Below are 24,696 nucleotides of genomic sequence, written 5' to 3' on the forward strand. Positions count from 1 at the left end.
TATTTTTTACTGAAAATCAGGAATGACCATGTAGATGTTAAAGGTTATTAGATCAAATCAGAAAAAAATGAGACAAAAGTGATGTTTTCCAAAAAATAGATCATTAACTGACCATAAAGACAAGCGTCTCCATCCACTGTCATTTATCAAACTCTGTGGGTTTACTGGTGAATCAGTGTTGTAGAAGATGACTGTGTTTCCACGTTCACAATGGAGCCTCTAAATGTCCAAATGAGTCATATCTGATGACCATGAAAAGATGACAAACTGCATTTTACCCTAATTATTTACATGTACAGTACAGGCCAAAAGTTTGGACACACCTTCTCATTCTTCACATTTTCTTTATTTTCATGACTATTTACATTGTAGATTCTCACTGAAGGCATCAAAACTATGAATGAACACATGTGGAATTATGTACTTAACAAAAAAGTGTGAAATAACTGAAAACATCTCTTATATTCTAGTTTCTTCAAAGTAGCCACCCTTAGCTCTGATGACTGCCTTGCACACCCTTGGCATTCTCTTGATAAGCATCAAGAGGTAGTCACCTGAAATGGTTTTCACTTCATAGCTGTGCCTTGTCAGGGTTACTTAGTGGAATTTCTTGCCTTATTGATGGGGTTGGGACCATCAGTTGTGTTGTGCAGAAGTCAGGTTGATGCACAGCTGACAGCCCTATTGGACAACTGTTAGAATGCATATTATGGCGAGAACCAATCAGCTAAGTAAAGACAAACGAGTGGCCATCATTACTTTAAGAAATGAAGGTCAGTCAGTCTAGAAAATTTCAAAAACTTTGAATGTGTCCCCAGGTGCAGTCGCAAAAACCATCAAGCACTCCAACGAAACTGGCTCACATGAGGACCGCCCCAGGAAAGGAAGACCAAGAGTCACCTCTGATGCTGAAGATAAGTTCATCTGAGTCACCAGCCTCAGAAATCGCAAATTAACAGCAGCTCAGATTAGAGACCAGATGAATACCACACAGAGCTCTAGCAGCAGACACATCTCTACAACAACTGTTAAGAGGAGACTGCGTGAATCAGGCCTTCATGGTCAAATAGCTGCTAGGAAACCACTGCTCAGGAGAGGCAACAAACACAAGAGATTTATTTGGGCCAAGAAACCCAAGGAATGGACATTAGACCAGTGGAAATCTGTGCTTTGGTCTGATGAGTCCAAATTTGAGATCTTTGGATCCAACCGCCGTGTCTTTGTGTGACGCAGAAAAGGTGAACGGATGGATGCTACATGCCTGGTTCCCACCGTGAAGCATGGAGGGGGAGGTGTGATGGTGTGGGGGTGCTTTGCTGGTGACGCTGTTGGGGATTTATTCAAGATTGAAGGCAACCTGAATCAGCATGGCTACCACAGCATCCTGAAGTGACATGCCATTCCATCCAGTTTGCGTTTAGTTGGACCATCATTTATGTTTCAACAGGACAATGACCCCAAACACACCTCCATGCTGTGTGAGGGATATTTGACCAAGAAGGAGAGTGATGGAGTGCTGCGCCAGATGACCTGGCCTCCACAGTCACCGGACCTGAACCCAATCGAGATGGTTTGGGGTGAGCTGGACCGCAGAGTGAAGGCAAAAGGGCCAACAAGTGCTAAGCATCTCTGGGAACTTCTTCAAGACCGTTAGGAAACCATTTCAGGTGACTACCTCTGGAAGCTCATCAAGAGAATGCCAAGAGTGTGCAAAACAGTCATCAGAGCTAAGGGTGGCTACTTTGAAGAAACTAGAATATAAGATATGTTTTCAGTTATTTCACACTTTTTTGTTAAGTACATAATTCCACATGTGTTCATTCATAGTTTTGATGCCTTCAGTGAGAATCTACAATGAAAATAGTCATGAAAATAAAGAAAATGCAAAGAATGAGAAGGTGTGTCCAAACTTTTGGCCTGTACTGTATGTGTAGTGGATCAACAGGTATTAAACATTTTAAATCAGTAGATGCTTTTGGGTGGTGGTGGATGTTTGGGTCTTTATGGGTTAATAGAACCAGCACTGAACTGAAAAAATAAAACTACAACTATTTCACACACCAAAAGAACTTGTCTAAGCCCTGCATTAAGTTCACAGAATACTAGGCTTTAATTATAGTCAGGTCCAGTAGTTCTGCAAGTAGTTCTGATCCTTCCATTGGATAATTACTGTAGTAATTAATATCTTTGAGCTTCAATAGGTTCTTTAACTGATCTAGAGAGGAGCGTCTCATTTCAACCATTAGTTTGACAGAGAGCATAAATAGTGATGCAAGGGATTACCTATTATGCCTAGTACCAACAGTTTAAGCCTGTGAGGGCAGTGTTATGATCTAAGGTTGCTTCAGTTGGTCAGGTCTAGATTCAGCAAAGTTGTGTCCAGACAATGAGGCAAAAAAGGTTTTGTGTGTGTCAAAAGGATGCGGTAGCAAATCCGTGCTGTAATTAAAGCTAGAGGTGGTCAATGAAATATTGTGATGTGGAGTGTGGGACTTCCTAGGTTTGCTAAACCAGCTTTGTGATTCAGGTCTGCACACCAGGTAATCATGTTTCTATCAACTGCACAAAGTAATCTGATTGGTCATCTCTTTTTTTTTTTCTTTTGGTTATATAATCATACAGGCTGACATCGCTATTAGCTTAATCGTGCAGCACTAAATGAAGGGGGCAGCACTCTTCACAATTTTTGATACATATGGTTACAGAGCACATTGCTGCACTTCAGACACCTCAGTATTCTTTTCCATTTCAGGCAGATATTGGGTTACATCTATGTTTAATAGTATGAAAATCAACTAAAATACTTCAGCAACCACTTTTAATTTGTGTGGTTTTAAACCGTGCCTCCCATCAAGTCTACATTCTTTTTTTTTTCTTTTTTTTATTAAGGTTAGATTGTTTTTTAGTGGTAAAGTAATGCACTTATTACACTGCATTGTTATTATGCATCAATGTATAATATGCAGGGAACAGCACAGGCTTTTGACAGACAGATTAATGTTTATAATGATGGATTATTGATTTTCATACTCAACAAAAGGAATGGAAACAAGCAGCCTGAGATGAATAGCAGCACAGTACAGTAAAATGTGCTTTCACAAATAGTCAGTAAAATATAAAGCAACTTGCTGCACTAATCATTCTCTTTGCCAGTTTTCAAAATTACAACTTCTGTAGTGTTGTGTAGTTCATCTCAGACATTAAACATTTCTGTGTAATTATTTTTGCTTTTCAGACCACATCCTCACTCACCGCTCTCAACAGCCTTGTTTCCATCAACAGGTGGATTGTTTGTATTGGAATAGCTCTGATAAACCTATTGCACATTCCTACCCAACACCAAGTTAGCAACTAGCATATGAACATAATGGAACATTTAGCTCACCAAAGGCGAGCTAAATGTTCCTGGGAAAGCCAACATCAAACCAGAGCCAAAATTAAAGCACAAAAAAAAAAAAAAAAACAGCTCCAAATGGGTGTTGCGTGTGCTGAAAAACCACATGAATTTCACACTCAAAAAATGTGCTTTTGTGGTGCAACGTGAGGCGAAATAAATTTCTATATGAAATTTATGATACTACACGTGAAACAATCTAAATAAATGTGGGACACTGGGGTTCTTTCAAGTAGCCCTGGTTACTTCTGGTTCTGGAGTGTATAGTCATGTATGTTCAAGTTACTTCATTGTACCTATATGAAATTTATGAGATATAATATGAAACCAATGTAAATTAATGTAAAATTTAGGGGCTTACATGGGATTACATGTGAAACCCACTTCACAGTTTCTTACATATCATGTGAAAGTGCACACATGCATGACTTTCACTCATTTCACCATGAAAATGTTCCAGACCCACAGGATTTCACATATCATTATGTGTAAAACATAGATATATGATGATCCATGTGTTTTTTTTTCTTTGTTTTTTTTTCTGTTCTTCAAGAGGTTTTTTTTTTTTCCTTTTATCTTGGCGGCACAGTTCTAATATAATACGAAATTAATATTGTATGCTGTCATTCACACTAAGACAATTAGACATCCCCAAACTAAAAATACCCACCTTTAATCAGCTCAGTACTACCTGTTTACATGTCTTTTACCATCAGGTTTGTTGTTTTAGTGCAGTTTCAATGAATGCACAAATGTGTTTCTCAGTTTCTGTATCAATATATGATCAACTTGAATATGCAGAAAATATGCAGCATCTCCCCCCTATCAGAAAAAATAGGGGGGAGATAAAAATATATTTCAGAAAAAATATGAATATTGTAGAAGCTACAGGAGATCATCTGGTTAGAGAAAATAATAAAAGTGTAAAGAATAACTCTGTGATGTTCTGAGGGAAGCTTGGTGTAAGACGATTTAAGAAAACGTCACTGTATTCACTTACTTTATCTTGCATCAGTCAGAACTTCAGTTGAATTATCATCTTCCTTTTATTGGTTAGAAATGGTATGGAAGAGAATGATAAAGTCAGATCAAACTGCACATGTTTCAGTGAAGCAAAACTATCCTGCCATTATACATCTGGATAAAAGATATGAAACTGACTATGACTGAGAATACTTATTTTATTACATAAAGGGTAATTTTCTTTCACTGTAAATCTTGACATGCAGATATCAAACTGAATTCAGTGTTTTGTAAACTGCAAAGGTAAAACTGATCAGGTCTGTGCCATAATATTCATAATTTCCTTTACTGTGGTACAAGTCATAATGAGAAGACAGGGAGGAAAAACAGTGCATACCAATTTCACCTTGTACCAGCCGACTTACCCTTACAAAGCAAACTAGGTCTTCTCTCACATGCCTGTATAAGTAATAGTTTATTTTTACACATATGAGGAGGAGGTTGATGCTCTACTAACCACTTCAGCAACACACCATTAAATTATACTGGTGCAGCAGAGTGAGGTATGCTGATGTGCTGGAATGTAACTCAGGTTCTACATGTCTGCAACACGTGTCAAGCATTGTTAGAAACCAGTGGCATAGGGAAACGATGGTATGGGTGTAATCACATGAATAGATCTGACACATAATATGGCAATGATTATCAGTGTTTCCAACTCCTCAGTAAGGATTGTATTGTCTGTCCTAAAAGTTGCTAGCATTTGCTAAATACATGAGTGATAGGATTCTGGCACCATGCCGGATTTCCAGCGTGTGGCGATCAGCAAGGGGGGGAAATGCAGGATATATCATGCGTTCAAAAAGATCAGAGCCAGTACAATATCAAGGGCTCTGACCAGGGCTTTGATAAACCTCTTGCTCTCAACCACTGGCTTTTGCTCCCAAGAAGTCCAATTACAGCTACTAGCCAATCAGTAGTAGAGAGAGGGCGGGTCTTTTGGAGACGAACAACCCGGTTTGGAGCCAACATCTTCAGAGCAGCCAACTGTACGTGGTGACGCTTGTAGAGATGGAAGGCAAGCAGATGAAGAGTGGTGAAGACGTCCTACAGGTTCATGGGGGACTGAAAAATAAATGGCGTTGGGCATGGATAGAGGAAATGAATGGAAAGTATTATTGCAGTTGGTGCAGATAATTTTTACAATGGGGTGTTTGTTTTTGGACATTATGCTTGCCCACATTGAAATATTCGACGAGCAGTAAAAAAGTACTTTCACTGCATGAAGCTGAGCTTAGCCTAGAGCTACTGTGCGTGTATCACATGGAGTATTATTGCCACCTTATGATCTGTTGTGATATGTCTGTAGTAGTGATGCACGGATCAGCGGGTTACCCCTCTCTCGATGAAATAAGAGAGGGGCAGTGGGGTTGCGGTTTGCAGTGTACTGCAACACTAGTACACGAAAACCATATGGACGTAAAACTGAAAATGAAATTCTTTAAGGCACTTATAAGACGGGGGTCAATATTCTCTCTCTGTCTCTCTCTCTCTCTCTGTCTCTCTCTCTTCTAGATATAGAGTATAGTTGTTCAATGTTGTTTTGGCCCCGACCTCTTATTTCTAGGGAGGTGAAAGCCCAAACCAACCTTTATTACATCACCATTGAAAGCTCAGCTCATACTTCCTAATGCTGATCCAGTGGTGGATTAATGAGCAGAGTTGCATTGTATTTGCACAATACCCAAATAAGTACTTTCCATCTGAAATTGCATGAAAAGGCACTTTAGGTGCTATAATTTTCAACATTTTCTCGGGGGAGGGCCCCGAACCCCCCTTTACATGATATATATTCAGTGTGAGTTGGATGGCTGTGGGGCCACAAGACCTTATTGCTCAGGAGCCTATGATTTCTTTATGTGCTCCTATGCAGACCTGCCCACCAACAACCTATTCCTCATGACCTGACCTGAAGACAAATTTTCAGGCTTGAGATTTTTTTTTTTTTGCTATCACCCCTGTAAATAATATCATCACCTAATTTGCATAATTGTAAATGTGCATGCAGTTGTAGTGAACAATGTAGGATAGAGGAATAACATTGTGGAAGAGACAAAAAGGTGGGTATAAAAACACCCTAAATATGTTTAGAACTACAAATGAACCTCTGTCAATTTTTTTTTTCTTTTTTTTTTACGCCCCAATTCCAACCCTCCTCCTTTATCTGGGCTTGGGGACTGGCTAAAGTGACTCAGAAAAGATACTCTGGAGGAATTACTTTGGTTATTTATTTATTTGTTTGTTTGTTTAATTTTTTGCTTCATTTCCTTCAGTTTGGCTTGGTTTTTAACATAGGAGCCCACAATAAGTCATGGTAAAACATGAACATTTTCAACCATAACATTTAAAATTTTCAGTCTACATCAACAATTTAAATGGACCAAAAAGAGACAATAAGGAACGCTGTCAATGGCAATGGAGGGATTTATATTCAGAGCAGTGATTTGTTTTAGACAAAAAACAATATGTGCTTTCATGCCAGAGTCTCAAAAAGTCTCCACTAACACCAGACAAAGTTGATAGATTCGTCACTAGTTGGTTTTTTGATCAAGAGTCTTTAGAGGGGTCTGAAATCACTAAATATACTAACAAAGTGGATAAGTTGGAGACAGACTTTTACAGCTAGGCAGACAGATGGTGTGTTTGTCTGACTGTGAAAAAGAAAATAATTTCATGTCATTTAGAAGGACAACCTGTATGTTTTAGTGTTAAATCACTTGCTAAAAGTTTCCAAACAAATTTTAAAAGTTGCTACATTTGCATTTTGAAAAAAGAAGTTGTTAGGGTTGTCGGAAAAGTTGTTAACTCTAGCAACAAATGTTGGTATCAATCAGTTGGTACTAATGATGATTATAGGAAAATAAACTGATAAATAATACTAATAAAATCAGATGAAATGCAAATATAAAAAGTCCAGTTATAAAATATTTAGTGAGGTACATGCCCCACTAACTTGAATGAGGTCAGCTTCACTGCTCTTCCAATGTAAAGCATTGTTGCTCTCCTACCTGACAGACAATGCACACTCGGTTTTGCTGTAGCTGCATCACTAGAAATACTACAGCAAGATGCTTTGTAACTAATGTTGCCTTTGGACCACTAAAAAGGCTCTTTGTCTAATGCCTTTGTACATTAGGCTCCACACTGGAGGCATAAAGCACCCATTCCAGATCTCCAGTGGGCTTTCGCTGTGCTTGTTAGGTTAATAACAACAGCAGCTGCTAGTGGCTGGTAATGACGGGGAGTGAAACTTACAAAGTCCTGTGCTGGAGCTTGGCTTATCACTTTTAGTGTCCACTTGTTAGCAAAGACCCTGGAGGGAGATTTCTTAGTTACCGCAGTGATGGTGCTGTGGTTGTCTCCATTATGGCTGGGTGGGCTGTGGGTGAGAATTGTGTAGCTTGAAGTGTCACCAGCAGGCTATGCAGTTTCTGCTCACAGCTCTGTGCAAACCAGTTGTGTCCTGTGGTGGCTTTACCTTCAGGCTGCAAAGATTTGTGGGCATTATGATACTACTTCATACGTGGATTTTATTTGTCTAATGTGAGGCATACTGTGTCATAAAAATACTTAAATCCTAAAATATGCTAATGATGATAAGGAGGGAAGTTAATTGAATCTGTTAATATTTTTGCCAATCTTTACTGGCACTCTCAAATATCGAAGCTCTGCACCTCATTTGCACATTGAAAATTTATCATGTATGCACAGCACTCAGTGTTTACAAGTGATGATGAAATGGGGGGCACCTCCAGCTCTAAGGCGAGGGCCAAATGTTTCAATTTTACCGCAACATAAGCAATTAACAAAGCACTTATTAGTGCTCTCTCTGTTCTTTCTCTCTCCCTCCTTATCTGGGAATCTGTATCATCCTTAATGCCAGCAGGAGATGAATATGTCTTCAATGTCCTTGGTTTCCTGCCTTGTACACTGAACAAAAATATAAACGCACCACTTTTGTTTTTGCTCCCATTTTTCATGAGCTGAACTCAACGATCTAAAACTTTTTCTGTGTACACACAAGGTTTATTTCTCTCAAATATTGTTCACAAATCTGTCTAAATTTGTGTTAGTGAACACTTCTTCTTTGCTGAGATAATCCATCCACCTCACAGGTGTGGCATATCAAGATGTTGATTAGACAGCAGGATTTTTGCACAGGTGTGCCTTAGGCTGGCCACAATAAAAGGCCACTCCAAAATGTGCAGTTTTATCACACAGCACAATACCACAGATGTCACAAGTTTTGAGGGAATATGCAATTGGCATGCTGACTTCAGGAATCTCCACCAGAGCTTTTGCCTGTGAATTGAATGTTCATTTCTCTACCACAAGCCATCTCCAAAGCTGTTTCAGAGAATTCATGAAGAAGACTGTGCAAGGAAAATGGTGGTCACACCAAATACTGACTGGTTTTCTGACCCCCCTGGACCACCCAATACAGTAAAACTGCGCATTTTAGAGTGGCCTTTTATTGTGGCCAGCCTAAGTCACACCTGTGCAATAATCCTGCTGTCTAATCAGCATCTTGATATGCCACACCTGTGAAGTGGATGGATTATCTCAGCAAAGGACAAAGGAGAAGTGCTCACTTACACAGATTTAGACAAATTTATGAACAATATTTGAGAGAAATAGGCCTTTTGTGTACATAGAAAAAGTATTAGATCTTTGAGTTCAGCTCATGAAAAATGGGAGCAAAAACAAAAGTGGTGCGTTTATATTTTTGTTCAGTGTAAATACCATAGGCAGTGAGCACTGCTCACCAGTTTACGTGACGGGCAAACAGCCGGCTCTGTCTCCTGCACTGTTCATCCTGTGGGGGCCAAATTCACCTTGTTACCCTTTTAATTAGTAACAGCAGTTAATAGTGCCAGCCGCTTCTGCCATCTCAGCACTCCACTCCGACTTCAAGAATCCCTCCAATCGATAGCTCACAGAGTCAGACTGAGACAGCTGGGGAGAAGACAAGGAAGGGAGTCTATTATGGCAGATGCTCAAGAAACATCCATGACAGTTTCTGGAAACGAATCAACAACATACTATTTGCTTTCATAGAACCTTCAGGGTGGGTGTGTGAATAACTTTCTTTACTTCTTGTACATTTGAAAGGATAACAGGGGATTTCTTGAGAAAATATTTCTAAGGGTTCAGTTTTTCTACATTTCCTCTCCCTCAAAAATGAATGTAATCAAAAAGTTAAGGGTTTGCCTTGCAGATTCTATTGTGCCTTTATAAGCTTTCATTCCTTCCATGCGCTCGCCCCACCGTGTTCATTTCTTTTCTTGTTTTGATTTAAAGATGCAGTGGAAGTACTTAGCATTTAGATGACATGCTGCCGGAGAGGTGTGATGGATCAGCGCCTCTTCACAGGACTGAATTTCTTTGACAACGCCGGTCGGTCATCCGACCGACCAATTGCTTGGGCAAACTGACAGACAGACAGAGCGACAGATCATGGCAACGGCAGACCAAGACACTCAGCAGAATACAAAGTCTGCTTCGCTCACTCTCTGCTGTTGCTGCAGAAAGCCTGGCACACAGCTGAGAGCAGAGCAGCGGCAGCCGGGAATGCCAATGCGCTGCCCAGACAGCCGTCTTGCCTTGGCTGCTCTGATTGGCTAAACAGACCATTAGCTTCCTGATTATGATTAGCTGAGTCATTATCTTCACAAAAGTGGCTCATTCACAAATTAAGAAGGCAAGGGAGCTGTTTTCCAGTCAAGAAGAAAACAGCATTCTCCTTAAGATGAATGTAGGAGGCAAGAAGTTGTTGTCCACAGAGAGGCAAAGTGGAACACAGTTTATTGCACTTCCTTAGAGCTAAGGTGATAAAAGTTCCTATCTGTGTGATGGAATAAAGGAAAGGTCCCTCACTCGTTAACGTGAATGATGAGGTGGCCATTACTCCCTCATATCTTCAGTGCAAGGAAAGAAGCAGTGTCCACAGAGGTCATAAAAACTGGGTGGGGGAAACAAAATAACCTTCAGCGTCCATCATCTTGCCTTAGATATAATTGGAAGGAATGCCATCTGTGCTTTTAAATAGACATATGCTGCTCTGTGTCCAAGGCCAATGTGTTTAGGGAGAGTTGAATAAAGTGCTAGTGAAGGCTAGCTCTCATGTTTCTGCCAAACTGACCTTCTACTTTCTTTTGCAGCCTTTGCCCAAGGAGCCGTCATAGGAAGCCGATGAAAACAAGAAGTACGTAAGTTTTTAATGATGTATTTTCTTCTAATATGCATGCCAACATTTTTTCTACATGTAAGCGATGACAAACATTTTAATTACAGTTGAAAAAAAATAATTTGCAAGAGCTACAAGGTGAACCGCAGAGGCCACACTTGCTTCTTGGGCTGGTTTTGTATTGTAAGCGGGACAAAAGCAGGTTGAATGAAACTCAGACCTGGAGTGAATCAGCCATTAGCATCTATTCACTGTGCATTTTCAAGTATTGCTCCCACCTCTGAGCTTAAATTAAGATCATGCAGGACTTGGAGAAAACACAATGGAGTCCTCCATCTCACACAGGGACACAGGGTTACTTTGATGTATCTGCAACAAAAGAAAGAGGAAATTCAATAGGAGATGCTGCAAGTTTTGAAATACACAAAAATGCTAACTAAAAGTCCCCACTGTGGTTACATCAAAGAGAGTGGATATTTAAAGTCATATTTTCTTTTATATTATAGAAGGATATTTTTGACAAAGAAATTTAAAAGGGTAGCTTTATTTTAAGAATCACTTTAGTTGGAGTAACACATTTCCAGAATTCTGGGAGATGGGTGGAGTGGCATATGGGCTCAAGCCCTGAATATTTCTTCGTAAACCTTGAATCTTTTGGATTTTAGGGTTTAGGTTTAGGGTTTTAGGTTTTTTTTTTTGTAATACATCTTAATTTTATGATTTTCTCTGACTAGCTGACTGCAATGGTAACCATACACCAAAGATTTGTCTGCTCTGTAACATGAACTGTAAGTTCAATCAGTAACTGTATATGATGTTTGACCACCAAAATATTTACAGTTCATACTTGTGTTCAACTGAAAATTTGTGTCACGTTTTGTTGCATTCTGTCAAACATTGAAATGAAATACTGCATTTAAACTTAATAGGGACTGACCATCTACACCCTCTTATAGAAATGCATCTTGAAAACCAAATGTATAAATATTACAGTAATATCGGAAAGGGCTGTCACTATCACCACATTTAATGCAGTACGATTGAAAAGCCAGCTGCAAAGGATGGCAAACTGTGTGGACTTGGAAATCAGTGAGTTTTGGAAAAGATAATGTTTCAAGTTATGCCAAAGGTGAAAATAATAATTATCAATCATACTGTAATTCATTTTATTCAAATAAGATAAGAAATGAGAAAGAATGAAATGAGGTCAGAGCTAAGTTGTTAGTTTGTACAGGGATTGTAGTCAAGAAATGTGACAAAGACTGGTTGTGATAAACCAATCTTAGTGTAACTGACACCGTGCTGATACTTGGGTTGTATTTTTTGTAAACTGTGACATAAATTAGCAGCATGTTAATATTCTAATATGTTTAATGCCTTTCTAGAAATGTTATAATTTACCTTTAATTCTTGTAATTATGTCCGTGTTAAATAAATCTTCATTTTACATTTTAATTCTAAGCATTTAGCTTTCATAAATGGGAAACAGATTGGACCTTGTGAGGAATCTCTGGAGCACTGAGGTTTGGGCTGACTTCCACCCCACACATTAAATTTCACCTTTATTAATAATTTGCAGGTAGAACTTAAGCTAAACTGAGTATCCTGGCAAGGTAATGTCACTTTCCAGAAACATTTGTGTTTTATCCAAAACACTCTCAAATATACTGAAGATTTAAGTGAATTCCTCTCCAGAGAACACGGCAGACTATGTGTGAAGCTTTTATATTCCACAGAACCACAGGCATTTGGAATCTGCATGCTTTATGTGTCCTAGCCAGTATTCTAAGATTGATTTTCCCTCTTCCACTGAGAAAACAAAATGAATCATGCACAATTACTAAGGACGGGGAGAAAAGGGGAATTGGGGGCGTCATAAATATTTATTTGCCAGCCCAGGGAATTTGTGCAATTCTGTGTGGATTTGCCAACTCATATTTAAGTGTCTGAATGATTTATAATGGCAGTCCAGGGTGTCAGATTTGTCCACTGTCACCCTGAATCATTTATATATTAACATTTATGGATTTATCCATATAACATATTCATGGCAGAGTTCTATTATCATTCAAATGGGTTCTTAATCAAATGATTGGCGAAATTAAGTCATTAACTGCTGAATTTCACTGGAGGTGAGATGTACTCCATGTGGAGAGAGGAATGTATTTTTAAGTATTCTCACGAACCTTTTACAGAATGTGAAAGTTTGTACAAGTTCACTTTCAGAAGACAAGGTCAGAGACCGTCATCAGATACAATCTCCTTGGTTTTATGTTCTGCTTTGTGTGTCTTTATGATATTTTGGTCAGAGATATGCAAACAGGAAGGTTTATTAAAAATGAAGCAGTGCAAAGACGGTGGTATTTGAGTTAGCAATAGAGTCCTCTTAGAACCATGTCTATTTCTGGCATGATGTCTCTATATTACTGTGAAAAACCTTCCTGCAGGAAAAAGTGGGTGCAGGGGCTCTTTTTACACACTTTGTTAGGTATTTTTATGGTGTTGCATTTCATGAGTTATTCTGCCAACAAATCACATATTCATATCTGTATCTTCCAAAATTAGTTGATTACTGAATGGTTTCCAAAATGACTTGATGGACGAATAATCATAGTATTTATATGATCATTGCTATAATTAGAGTAAACAGCAACCATCTGCCTCTAGGTCACACTTAGATTCACATAATGAGGTTCTGCACTTCACAGAAAACTGTCATTTTCAGGAGAAGCCTCTCTCTATTTGTCGAGCTGTTGGCATCAGGCTGCTGGTGATTGGCTCAGATGTTGAAGGGCTATGAGACCAATGATATGATTGGCTGATGTTATTTTATTGTGATTTGTTAATTACCACAACCTCCACTGTTAGGAAAGATACCAATTACTGTTCTTATCACACTGTTAAAAATGTAATGAAAGTATCTAAGTATTAATAGTGGAAATTTAACTATATTTCAGAAGTTTTTGATTGCTAGTCTATCAAATTCATAGACTCAAACCATTAGTGTACGATAACATCATTGTCCTGTTTTCATTTCAGAAAGAAAAACTGTTGAATTTCAAGTACAAAACAGTGTTTGTGTCAGATTACACTGGTGAGGCCAACTGTCCTAATCAATATGTAAGATATAAGAATATCAGATGTAATACTTTAGTAATCACTAACATTTTGAGTAGTGACAGTCATGTAATTACATATCTTTCTTACTCTATCTGTAACTCTAACAGATTACAATACATTTCTTTACTAATTATTTAATGCCATTAAGTGATTAATCCCTAAAACTGGCAATGGTCCATGTGGGTGTCTACAAAGTTAGTTTGCATTTATTATACTCCACCGTGGCTCAGTTGGAACAACGGGTAGTCCAGTGACCAGTGGGTCGGCAGTTTGAATCCTGGCTCCGACTGTCTACATGTCGAAGTGTCCTTTGACATTGAACCCTAAATTGCTCCCAGTAGGGCCAGGCAGCGCCTTGCATGGCAGCAGCCGCCCGCTGGTGTATGAGTGTGAATGGGTGAATGTGAGGAATTGTAAAGTGCTTTGGACACCATGAAGGTGTAGAAAATGCACTATTTAAGTTCAGTCCATTTGCCATTGCACATAATAACTGATATTTTTCCCTCATTCAATAGAAAAACATAAGATTTTTGTATACATTTTGTACAACACAAAAGTACTCAAACCAGAAAATCTTTACTTTGGAAGACAGTTTTAAAAGGCCTGAAGTAAAGGACTTTGGGCCTTGGGCCTTGTTTGGACAGAGCCTTAATTATTAATGGAGATAGAAAATTTAATATGAATCACCAGTTGTCAATAAATAATGAATATCACTCTTACCTCAAAGAAATTCCAATATAAATCTAATCATTAGTTTCAACACTTTTTAAATGGAGTTCCCTCTGTTGCCTATATTATACAACAATTGAGAACAGAATAAATAGACAATAAACCAGGATAGATTTCACTGCTGTCAACTACCCAGTCTTTTGCTCTATGTCCCTAATTCTATGAGCAGTTGTAATGGATAGGCATGCATTAGCAGTTTCCTGAACATTAAACTGAAGACAGTCCATATGTAGTGTTACTAGTTCTAAAAAAGTGTAATTTAACCCTTTCATGCATAGTGGTCCCTACAGTGGACAGTTATTCTACGTCTGTTCTCTTGTATATTTATGGGTTTTGTTGTTTTAGTTCCATATCAGCCAACACAGTGGACTCTTATGCATCATCCAAAACACTGCAATTCATACCATTACTATAACTTTGCTGTTCTTGATAAACCTGATCTGCACTAACATGTTTTACTGTACATTAATTGCTAATTGTTATAAGACCGTAATTAACAGTTTTCTTAAAAAAGTTTTAGTTGTTTTGTTTTTTTGGCATATCCTCCTGAGATTCAGCAATGCATTTTGTCCTCTATAGGGGACAAAAGTTTGACAGTTTAACTTAAAAAACACTGTCCATTACAAAGGATATTCCATTAAAAAAATCAATTAATAAAAATAATTTTTAAAATATATCTGAAAAAACTGTTGCATTATGCAGTTTCCAATCAAGACAAATTTTTAATGTAAAAAACCTAAAACTGTGAATTTCCTGGGTCTCAGGAGGATATTATCTCCATGAAATGAGTAATAACTAATATTTGAGTATGATAAAATGTGAGAAAACATCAGATTAGAGGCATTAAAAATGTTGTTATTTCATAGTTTTCACACAGTATATCACTTTCTGATGATGAGTTTTAAATACATGTTTCTTTGCTTTGAAAATTAAATGGATGGTGTCCAGCTGAGTGGACATTTTTGTAACTCCATGAAAAATAGGTTCATAGAAAAAAATTCAATTGCATTGCTTTTTTCATGCCTAAAGAGGAATAAAAACACAGGAAAAAAGTATTGACTAAGGTTCTCATAATTCATGCATGAAATGGTTAACTAATAAAGACCCAAACATCCACCCGCAACCAAAAGCATCTGTTGATCTAAAATGTTTCATACCTGTTGATCCACTAATTCTATTAATACATGTAAATAATTGGTGTAAAATGCAGTTTGTCATCTTTTCATGGTCATCAGATATGACCCATTTAGACATTCAGAGGCTCCATAGTGAACGTGGAAGCACTGTCATCTTCGACAACATTGACTCACCAGTAAAACCCATGGAGTTTGAGAAATGGCAGGCGATGGAGACAGCGATGGAGACATTTGGTTTATGTTCAGTTATTGATATATTTGCTGAAAAGGCAGTTTTCTCTGTTTTGATGTAATAATCTTTGAATTTACTCCGAGCTTTTATGAACATCTACATGATCTGTAAATTTAAATATAGGAAAATACATGACTTACACTGAAAAATGTAAAAGAGAGTGACGGATAATATATGGTGACAAATCACTTACGACAGGTTGAATAAAGAGAAAAAACAATTTGTGAGCTGCCACAAATGTAGCACTGGGTCTTTATGGGTTAAAATGATACTTTTTACATGAAAAGTCATTGTGACTAGCACTGAGGTGTTATATTTTCCACATTCACTTTGTGAGCTTAATTTCTTTAAGGATGAATATGTAAGATGTGCTTAAAGGAACTTTGTGTTGGAGTCTGTGTTGTGTTTGGATCTAGTTGTTCATGTTATCTAACTCCATTTCGAAGGTAAGAATGACTAGCAATTAGTGTACAGAATATTATGATGGATGTAGGCAATCACGACAGTTGATAGTTTAGAACTAGAGTTAGCTAACATCAACAAACATTCAGCTCCTTGTACAAAACAGATTGAGACACAAACCTCACTTGAGCAAATTTTACAAAGTGAAACTGTTGGAGCCTTAGATTTTGCCTTTACATTTCTCATTAAAAACTGTTTACCTTGCCTTGTTTGGTATCTTTTTTTCAGCACAACCTCATTTGTGTTTACATTTTTTTTCTTTATTATTTGACATACTGTATTAACACACTAAGCTTAAAATCACACAAAAACATGAAATCAGAGTAGGAAGAAGTTAGATTCTTTCCTATTTTTCACCAAAAACATGTTGAACCATTTTAGAACTCAGAATGAACATATAAATTGAAAACTTACAAATTTAGCAAATAACAAAATTATATAAAACTATTTACAATGCAGGCAATACCTCAGTTTTTTTTTTTTTTTTTTAAAGAAAACCGTATACAACTATTTATAACAACAATCAGGAGTCACAAGATGCCACACATCTGATTGGTTGATGTAGTTCACTTTTCCAACTCAGGCAACGACATGTTTTATTTTATTTTATTTTTTTTACGTACAACAGTTCACTGTAACCCACACACACACACATCACACCATGTGCATGTACAAACATGATGCAAATATGTAAATAATATTTAAGTTTTTAGTCAAATTTCTTTATTTATAAATACCAAATTTCTTTTTTTTGTCTTTATATTTTCATTTTTCACTCATTTGTGGTTTCTCTACCTGTCTTTTTCTCTGCACTTGCTTGTTGTATGTTGCTGTTGTTAACTGTGACATTTCCCCACAATGGGATAAATAAAGTCTTATCTTACCTTATCTTATCTTAAAGGGAGACCAAGCAAGGCTGCTGCTGATATGTCATCTTAAATCGGTTTGTGATCTGTATGCATGATTTGTATGAGTGCATCCAGGGAAGGGTTAAAAAGAACTTTAGGAACTCCTTTGCTTCCTGGCTTTTATCTCACCACTGTCTTTTTCCTCCATTCTTTGACAGGTTCATTAACCTCCATCCAACAAAAGGAACTGAGGCCAATAATCACCACACCAGAACATTGTGTCCATTCACCATTGAGGATCCCGAACATTACACCAGGCTCCACTTTCAAAAAAAAAAAAAAAAAAAGAAAAAATTTCCATTAACGAAGCACTTTTTTTCACACATTTTGAGAACTGCAAGAAGACTCAAAGTGACTCAAATGGCACTGAATCTCCACCTTCATCAAGACTCATCAAAGAGAACAAGTCTCTTCGAGGAATGCTCATAAATACAGCAGTGGAACATTTATCTCCATTCACTTTTAATTCTTTGTGTTAGCTACCATTAATGTGTGCAGGGGATGGCTCCTTGAAGTTTTTGTACCTCTGCAGCTTGATTTAGACTCATCAGAAGGTCTTTCAAAAGTCACCCCGTTCTTCTTCTTTACTATTGCTGCCATGAAGCCATCCAGGATTATGTACTTCAGCCAAGATTCTTTAATGACAGCTTGCTGCTAAAAAGTTGTGACTTTACTGAGGTTGAGTCAGCCCATATTGTCCATTGGAATCTAGCCTTTAACACATTTCTGTCATTTTGGCTGGGAGGAACTTTTACAAAGCCACAGCCTCTAAAACCTCTGTCTACACATGGGACAGACAACATGAAACAGCATGAAAGTGAAATGGAAAGAGACAAGAGTCAGAACTGAATTGATTGTCCCTATGGATCCAAGTCACAATGGTAAAATGTGGACATTTTGGATGACTTAGCTTATAACTTATGTTTTGTTTTTGTTTTGTTTGTTTTTTTATGTGGTGCCAATATAGACTAGATGAGTAGTTTTTTTGTCGATGAACCTCAAACATCTTGTACACACCACCGAGAGCATTTCGCAGATGTGGACCCTTGGCTTGTTTTAATGGTCTATACTTTGTGTGGATGAGTGTGTGTGTGCGCATGTTTGCATTTGCTCTTTGTCCATGCGTGAAAAAGTGTGTGTGTGCACATCCAGAGATACACTGTGAAATAAGTCATATCCAATGCATCGTTCATACTCTTGTATATTTTTTGGGATATTCCCGGACCACAGCTCACCATCTGGCAAAATAAGGATTTGTGGTTTTACAGATGTTGTTTTGAATCTTCACAGATTCAAACCCAATTCCTGGGTTTGCCTTTTTTTCTCTTTTCTTTCTTGTCTTTACTTTAATACATAGAGATATTTATATTGGGGGAAATATTATGCATAGAAACCAGGGGAAAGATGTACAATGTGTCACATAAGTTAAATTCTGTAATTAAAATTGTTTCATGTGTGATTAAATGTATTTGAGAATCCTTGTCTAAATTGCCTATATTTTGATATGAAGTGTTTTTGGGCAGCTGGAAGCACTTTTTGCTTTTGATTTCAGATGCTCAGCATATTTGGAATTATGTATATAATTGACTGATAATGTACTTTATGTTCTGTGGGTGTTACTCATAGAAGCTAAAGGGGTGGCAATAAAAGGCAAGGGACAAAAAGAATTCTCATGAGGGAAGTAGAAGAGGTGGATACAATATGACTGACTGTGGAATGTGAAATATACGATAAAATGATTAAGCAGCAACCTCTGCGGATGACAAGTGAAGCCAGTTCAGTCAGAGAATGTGCCCAAATCTGCAGTTACTCAAATCTCCACCTGATGCTGTCTCCAAAAGGGAGTCAGTCCCCATAGACCCTTAAAATGTTCAACTTTACAGCAGAAATAAATGTTTACAGCCTGTTACAAAAATGGTTTGGTCTTGTGTAGCTAATTTCAACTGTACAGGAGTGAAGTCTTTATAAGTGACTTGTTTAAATTGTATCGTTGCTCAAAGTTATACACGTTGTTGCTTTAAGTGACAGTGACAGTCTGTGTTTCTCATGCCTATTGAGTTGCACTTTCATCAATTTTCATTTTTGAACAAAATACTTTTTTTTCCTTCAGATTCAACTGCTCTACTGTAGCTGTGATTGGGAAGATACACTAACAAGACCAAGGGTTTTGTTAAATATTGAGTGGAGTTTACTGGGACTTGCAATACCTGGCCTTCCAGCATAGAATAGTTACATTAGCTAAAGTTTGCTTTAACCCCTTAAAGTGAGAACCTTTGACAAGCACTTGCTTCTGTTATCTGATTTATTACTTTCTCATTGCTATTGACCATTATGCCTGTGATAATCTCCACTTAATTTAGCATCTGCTTAAAAGCAAAAACACAAATTTATTTTGTTTGTATTTTGTTTATTTATATATAAATTCAGGTGTTGAGGGGTTAATTTTAGTACTGTGCCATAGAGAGCCAAAGAAATTTCCCTTCCATGGGAAATTGTGTCCCATGGGAATGTATTTTCAGGGGGAAAAAAATGCATTTTGGGGTTTTATGACATGCATCAGGAGTGTCAAGGGATGCAGTCTACTGAGCTGTTTAATGCAACACTAGATGCTTCTGTTCTATTTTTGCCACAAACGGTGACTTTTGGCTTGTAACTTTTTCTTTTAAATTGAAAAACATCAGATATGTAAATGGTGGCATGATTCAAGTATCGAAAAAATGTCCGCTCTCGTCATTGGGCCACAATGGAAGGGTAGGGCTTGGGCTCTTGTTAATGCTATTAAGTGATTTGAAGTGGGCATTACTCTTATCAAACACACAAGTATATGTTGACATTTATCAAAAAGATATATATATATATATATATATATATATATATATATATATATATATATATATATATATATATATATATATAAATTACCTAAAAGTTTTCCTAGTTAGTAGTGTGTTTTCAGTAAGTTAGCAGCATTGGCTTGGTGACCTTCACCCCTCACTCTTCTGCACCTCAACCTTTTTGTGCAAATATGGTCAGTTGTCTATAATGCCTAAGACCAAAATGTCAAAGTTAAGGTTTCAAAACGGTGATTGGAAAACTATCAGGTGATGTCATGAAGGCCACATCCACACAAGATACATTAACACCAACTGTGTAATTAGTTTCACTGAGGTTTTTGTTTGTTACAGGATTACTTTCTTCAGGTGTTCCTGTTAATATGTCCACCTTTATGTTGTTTTTGTTTAATGTTTTTTTATTTCTTTGTACTAAATATAATGTACATCTCTATCTTCATCTATGCATTTGAGGATATAAAGAGAGAATCTGCTCCTAGAAGCTGCAGTGTATTTGGTGTGGGCGTGTGTGTAGGTCTGTTTTCCAGGTCAACTGTTGTGTACGGAATGAGAAAATACCAATTTCCACCTGATCCCATACCTTTGATTTCATGCTGCCTTTATTTATCACGTCTTTGCGCTCACCATAAATAAATTGTCCCTTTGAATTGAGTCACTATCAGAGCAGGAAGTGCAGCAGTCACACTCAGACGAGTAATGGCAGAAAAAATTTACATTTAAGTACTTTTGAATAAGAACAGAAACAACAATATCTGCACAGCCTCTGCTTATATACTTGACAAAATCATTGTAAGATGAAATTCTGCATGTAAGTTCTGGCTTTACAAAGAAATGAAATCACTAAAAATCATCAAAATGGGCTGTGCTGGGCCATCTAAGACCCCAAGCAGAAGGAATGTCCTTAAATTGCCAGGAACATATGTCTTTTTTGTTGTCTCCTCATGTCTACACATAAAATTTCAATGTTTTTTTTGTGTCACACTTTTTTTTCTCTTTTTTTTCTGCTTTTGTTTCAAAGAAGCTCCTCTGAACTAAAAACCAATTATTTCCCACATTACAAACTACATTTGAGACAAACTGGAAGTAAAGTTTTGTTTGTGCAAACTAAAATAAAAACTTTTTTGGGTGCTGTCGTTTCACATATTTTTTTCAAAACAGAATAGTGTCTGAATACGCACTGCCAAAAGGAATATCTGACTTTTATAAACTGACTTGAATTTGAAAAATTTATCTTGAAAGATCATTTTTTAGATTTATATACTTACTGAGACTTAATCTTGTGAAGATTATTTGACTTGTTACAAAAATTTTCATCTTGAGCTCAAGATGAAAATCCCCACTGAGATATTACGACAAATTTTAAGCAATATTTATAACAAAAAAAACTACAATGTTAGGGGATGAGTATGGTAGACACAGTAACTGTTTGCCCTCAAGAAATTTGTAGTTGTTTTATGCAACATATCTATTTAGTCATTACATCTTCATAAGACCCTTATGAATATATATATACAGTACAGGCCAAAAGTTTGGACACATCTTCTCATTCTTCGCATTTTCTTTATTTTCATGACTATTTACATTGTAGATTCTCACTGAAGGCATCAAAACTATGAATGAACACATGTGGAATTATGTACTTAACAAAAAAGTGTGAAATTAACTGAAAACATCTCTTATATTCTAGTTTCTTCAAAGCAGCCACCCTTAGCTCTGATGACTGTTTCGCACACTCTTGGCATTCTCTTGATGAGCTTCAAGAGGTAGTCACCTGAAATGGTTTTCACTTCATAGCTGTGCCTTGTCAGGGTTACTTAGTGGAATTTCTTGCCTTATTGATGGGGTTGGGACCATCAGTTGTGTTGTGCAGAAGTCAGGTTGATGCACAGCTGACAGCCCTATTGGACAACTGTTAGAATGCATATAGAATATGAATATATATATATATATATATATATATATATATATATATATATATATATATATATATATATATATATATATATATATACATACACACACACACACAAATCTTAATATGAAGACTTGGACAAGCATATTCTGTTATAAGTAATAAGCATTTTAGCATTCTATAATCCTTAGATATGTTCTTATTTTAAGAAAACTCGATAAGTGCAATTTTCTTACTGCAGTGGCAGAAAATTTTCTTGAAATAAGACATTTTAACCCAATAATGAGTTTAATTTTCTTATTTTTGTACAGGCCTTTTTTGCAGTGTGTTCAAAAATCCTCTTTTTTGAGTGAGTACAACATGCTTTATGTTGCTGTGAGGGGTTGATATTTACATTTGAGATATTACGGGTTTTCATCTGTTCTGAATTGTTCATATACTGTGCTTTTAGCTGATGCTTTTGAGTCTACCCACTCAGCTCGGGTTAAGATGTTCTATCAGTGAATCCCTGGTGCTCTCTGCATTTTAAATGTCTTTTTTTTTGCTGTCATAGGGTTTGGAATGTGAGCGCTGACATCAGGATCAAGCGAATGCAATGGCAGGTTCTTGTCTTTTTGTCATATGGAACAACTCAGTATGTTTGTACATGAGGACACAGTAACATAATATGTCATGGCATAAGATTTTAATGGCACAATTGACTCACCAGCCACATTTAGAGAACTGATAATTGAAAATGGGGGCAGAGGTTCATCACTATTACCTTGTTAGGGAAATGTATTCTCTGCCTTAAACCCATTCTGGTACATGAAGAGCAGTGCCCAGGTGGCCAGGGACCAACACCAGATCTCAGGCAGTGTCTCTGTCTAGGGCAGTGACAAGAGAGTTAACCTAGCTCCTTTTCATGGTAGGGGAAAACAGAGGGGGGACATGCAAACTCCTGACAAAAAGGAACCAGCTCCAACCAAGGATTGAAACTAGGACCTTCCTGTTGTGAGGTGGTAGTGCTTAAGAACCCATATATTATGTATGACAATTACAGTTTAGGAAACCAGAAATCAGTCAGTGTTTTCAACTTCTCAGCAAGGAAGTAGCTATTGTCTGTCCAAAAAGTTGCTAGAAGTTGCTAAATGATGTCATCACTTAGTTTGCATAATTGTAGATGTCTTTTGCTTTTTGAAAACCAAGTTTCTAAGGCAGTCTGAAACAGTGGCGGCTGCTCGTCTTTCAGACATGGGAAGCTCATTGTCGGCTTACATCCAAAAAAAAAAAAAAAAAAAATCATCAAGTTATTTAAGTTATACATTGTTATATAAGTTATACTCTGTTCCTTTTAAAGAAAATGGTCAGTGACCTTATTGTACCAAGTAGGTGTCTCTTCCAGGGACTGGACCAGTGTCCTCTGAATGTCCAGCAGAGCTGGGCTGCTTAGATGGCCTTGGCCCATTGTGTTGCGGGTGTAAGACTTCAGCCTTTTTAAAGAAGAGATGCTCCTTTCACTCCAACCTAGCCGACAGTTTGATTGATTTACCTATCTACAAAACGATGTTAAACTCGAACAAGAAATGATCAAATTACGTAACTGAAACAAGAAAACGCTGAAATTATGTTAAATTGAAACAAGGAAGTACAATGAGTGTGTTTTATTTACAGTGCAAGAAATGAACGAGTAATTTTGTAGTGGTTTCTCTCTTGATTTCACAGCAGAATGTCCAACGGTATTGCACTGAACTGTGTCAGTGAAGGAGTAGATCTCAAAATAGCTGTGAATCAAACGGGATTCAGCCTTTCGACTGATTCTCCAATTAGCTCGTGGGATTCTGGCGTCCAGCCCGGCCAAGCTCCGCCCACAGCTCCATTCACCCCCAGAGACGCCTGGTGTCCAGGGGTGGAACAACATCGTGGCATTTATCCAGTTACCGTCCAGTTTTGAGGCAATGAAACAAACTGTTCCACTCAGTCCCATTGAAGCCCATAGACACCCGGGGGCCTCATGTATAAAGCGTGCGTACGCACAAAAACCTGGTGTACACCCTTTTCCACGCTCACGTTCAGATGTATAAAGAGTGAAGCGACCGTGGAAATGTGCGGTCCTTCACGCCAAGTCCACAGCTGGCGTACGCACGTTTCTAGTGCTTTGGAACCATTGGCGACACTTAGAGGTGACACTGGGAACCTGTTAATAATGTGAAAAAGGTCATTCCTCCGATTGATGTGCACATCGGAGATACACAGAAGAACAACGAACACACCGGCACGTCATCCTACTGTCAGAGCAGCACATCCACCAACAGAACCAGAACCAGAACCAATTAGACCCTGTATCCATCAATGCCAATCCTGCCCGGATGGACATTCAGCAACAGCAAAGAGACAAGGACATAAAATTCATAGGTTGATAAATATAGTGTTCATGTCTGTGAGAACATTTATTCGTCGGTCCAGTCGCTCATTGACTCCGCCGACTGTCCTCACAATGTCCTAATGTGACTTGGGTCAGCTCGGACCCATGCCGGTCGGACGGGCATCAGCAGTGGACTGTGGCGGACCGGAGGACCGGCTAACGCTGGGGAGTCAACAGAAGCCTCTGTGACAGGAGGATGGTCCTGGGTCTGACCGTCTTCTGTCTCATTGTTGGAAAATAATAAATTGAGTGATTAAACATGAGTCAAAGTCTTTGATTTCCTCTTTGATTTCCTGACATGATTACACATGAACCTTTACTTACACAAATACTAAAT

The 24,696-nt window shown here is 37.7% G+C and overlaps 1 protein-coding gene across 2 annotated transcripts in view; it reads left to right on the plus strand.

The window, feature by feature from the left end:
• tafa5l (TAFA chemokine like family member 5, like) overlaps positions 1 to 18,667 on the plus strand; it is a 111,188-nt gene extending 92,521 nt beyond the window's left edge. Inside the window, exons 4-5 of one of the 2 annotated variants that reach the window (XM_030140027.1) lie at positions 10,579 to 10,626; positions 17,350 to 18,667. In XM_030140027.1, coding sequence (XP_029995887.1) covers positions 10,579 to 10,602 — 24 coding nt within the window. In that variant the 3' untranslated portion in view covers positions 10,603 to 10,626; positions 17,350 to 18,667. The remainder of the gene's footprint in view (positions 1 to 10,578; positions 10,627 to 17,349) is intronic. The other variant, XM_030140026.1, reaches the window with a different exon arrangement.
• The last annotated feature ends 6,029 nt before the right edge of the window (positions 18,668 to 24,696 follow it).

This window comes from Sphaeramia orbicularis, chromosome 7 (assembly GCF_902148855.1).
Source record: "Sphaeramia orbicularis chromosome 7, fSphaOr1.1, whole genome shotgun sequence".
In the NCBI taxonomy this organism is placed as follows: Eukaryota; Metazoa; Chordata; class Actinopteri; order Kurtiformes; family Apogonidae; genus Sphaeramia; species Sphaeramia orbicularis.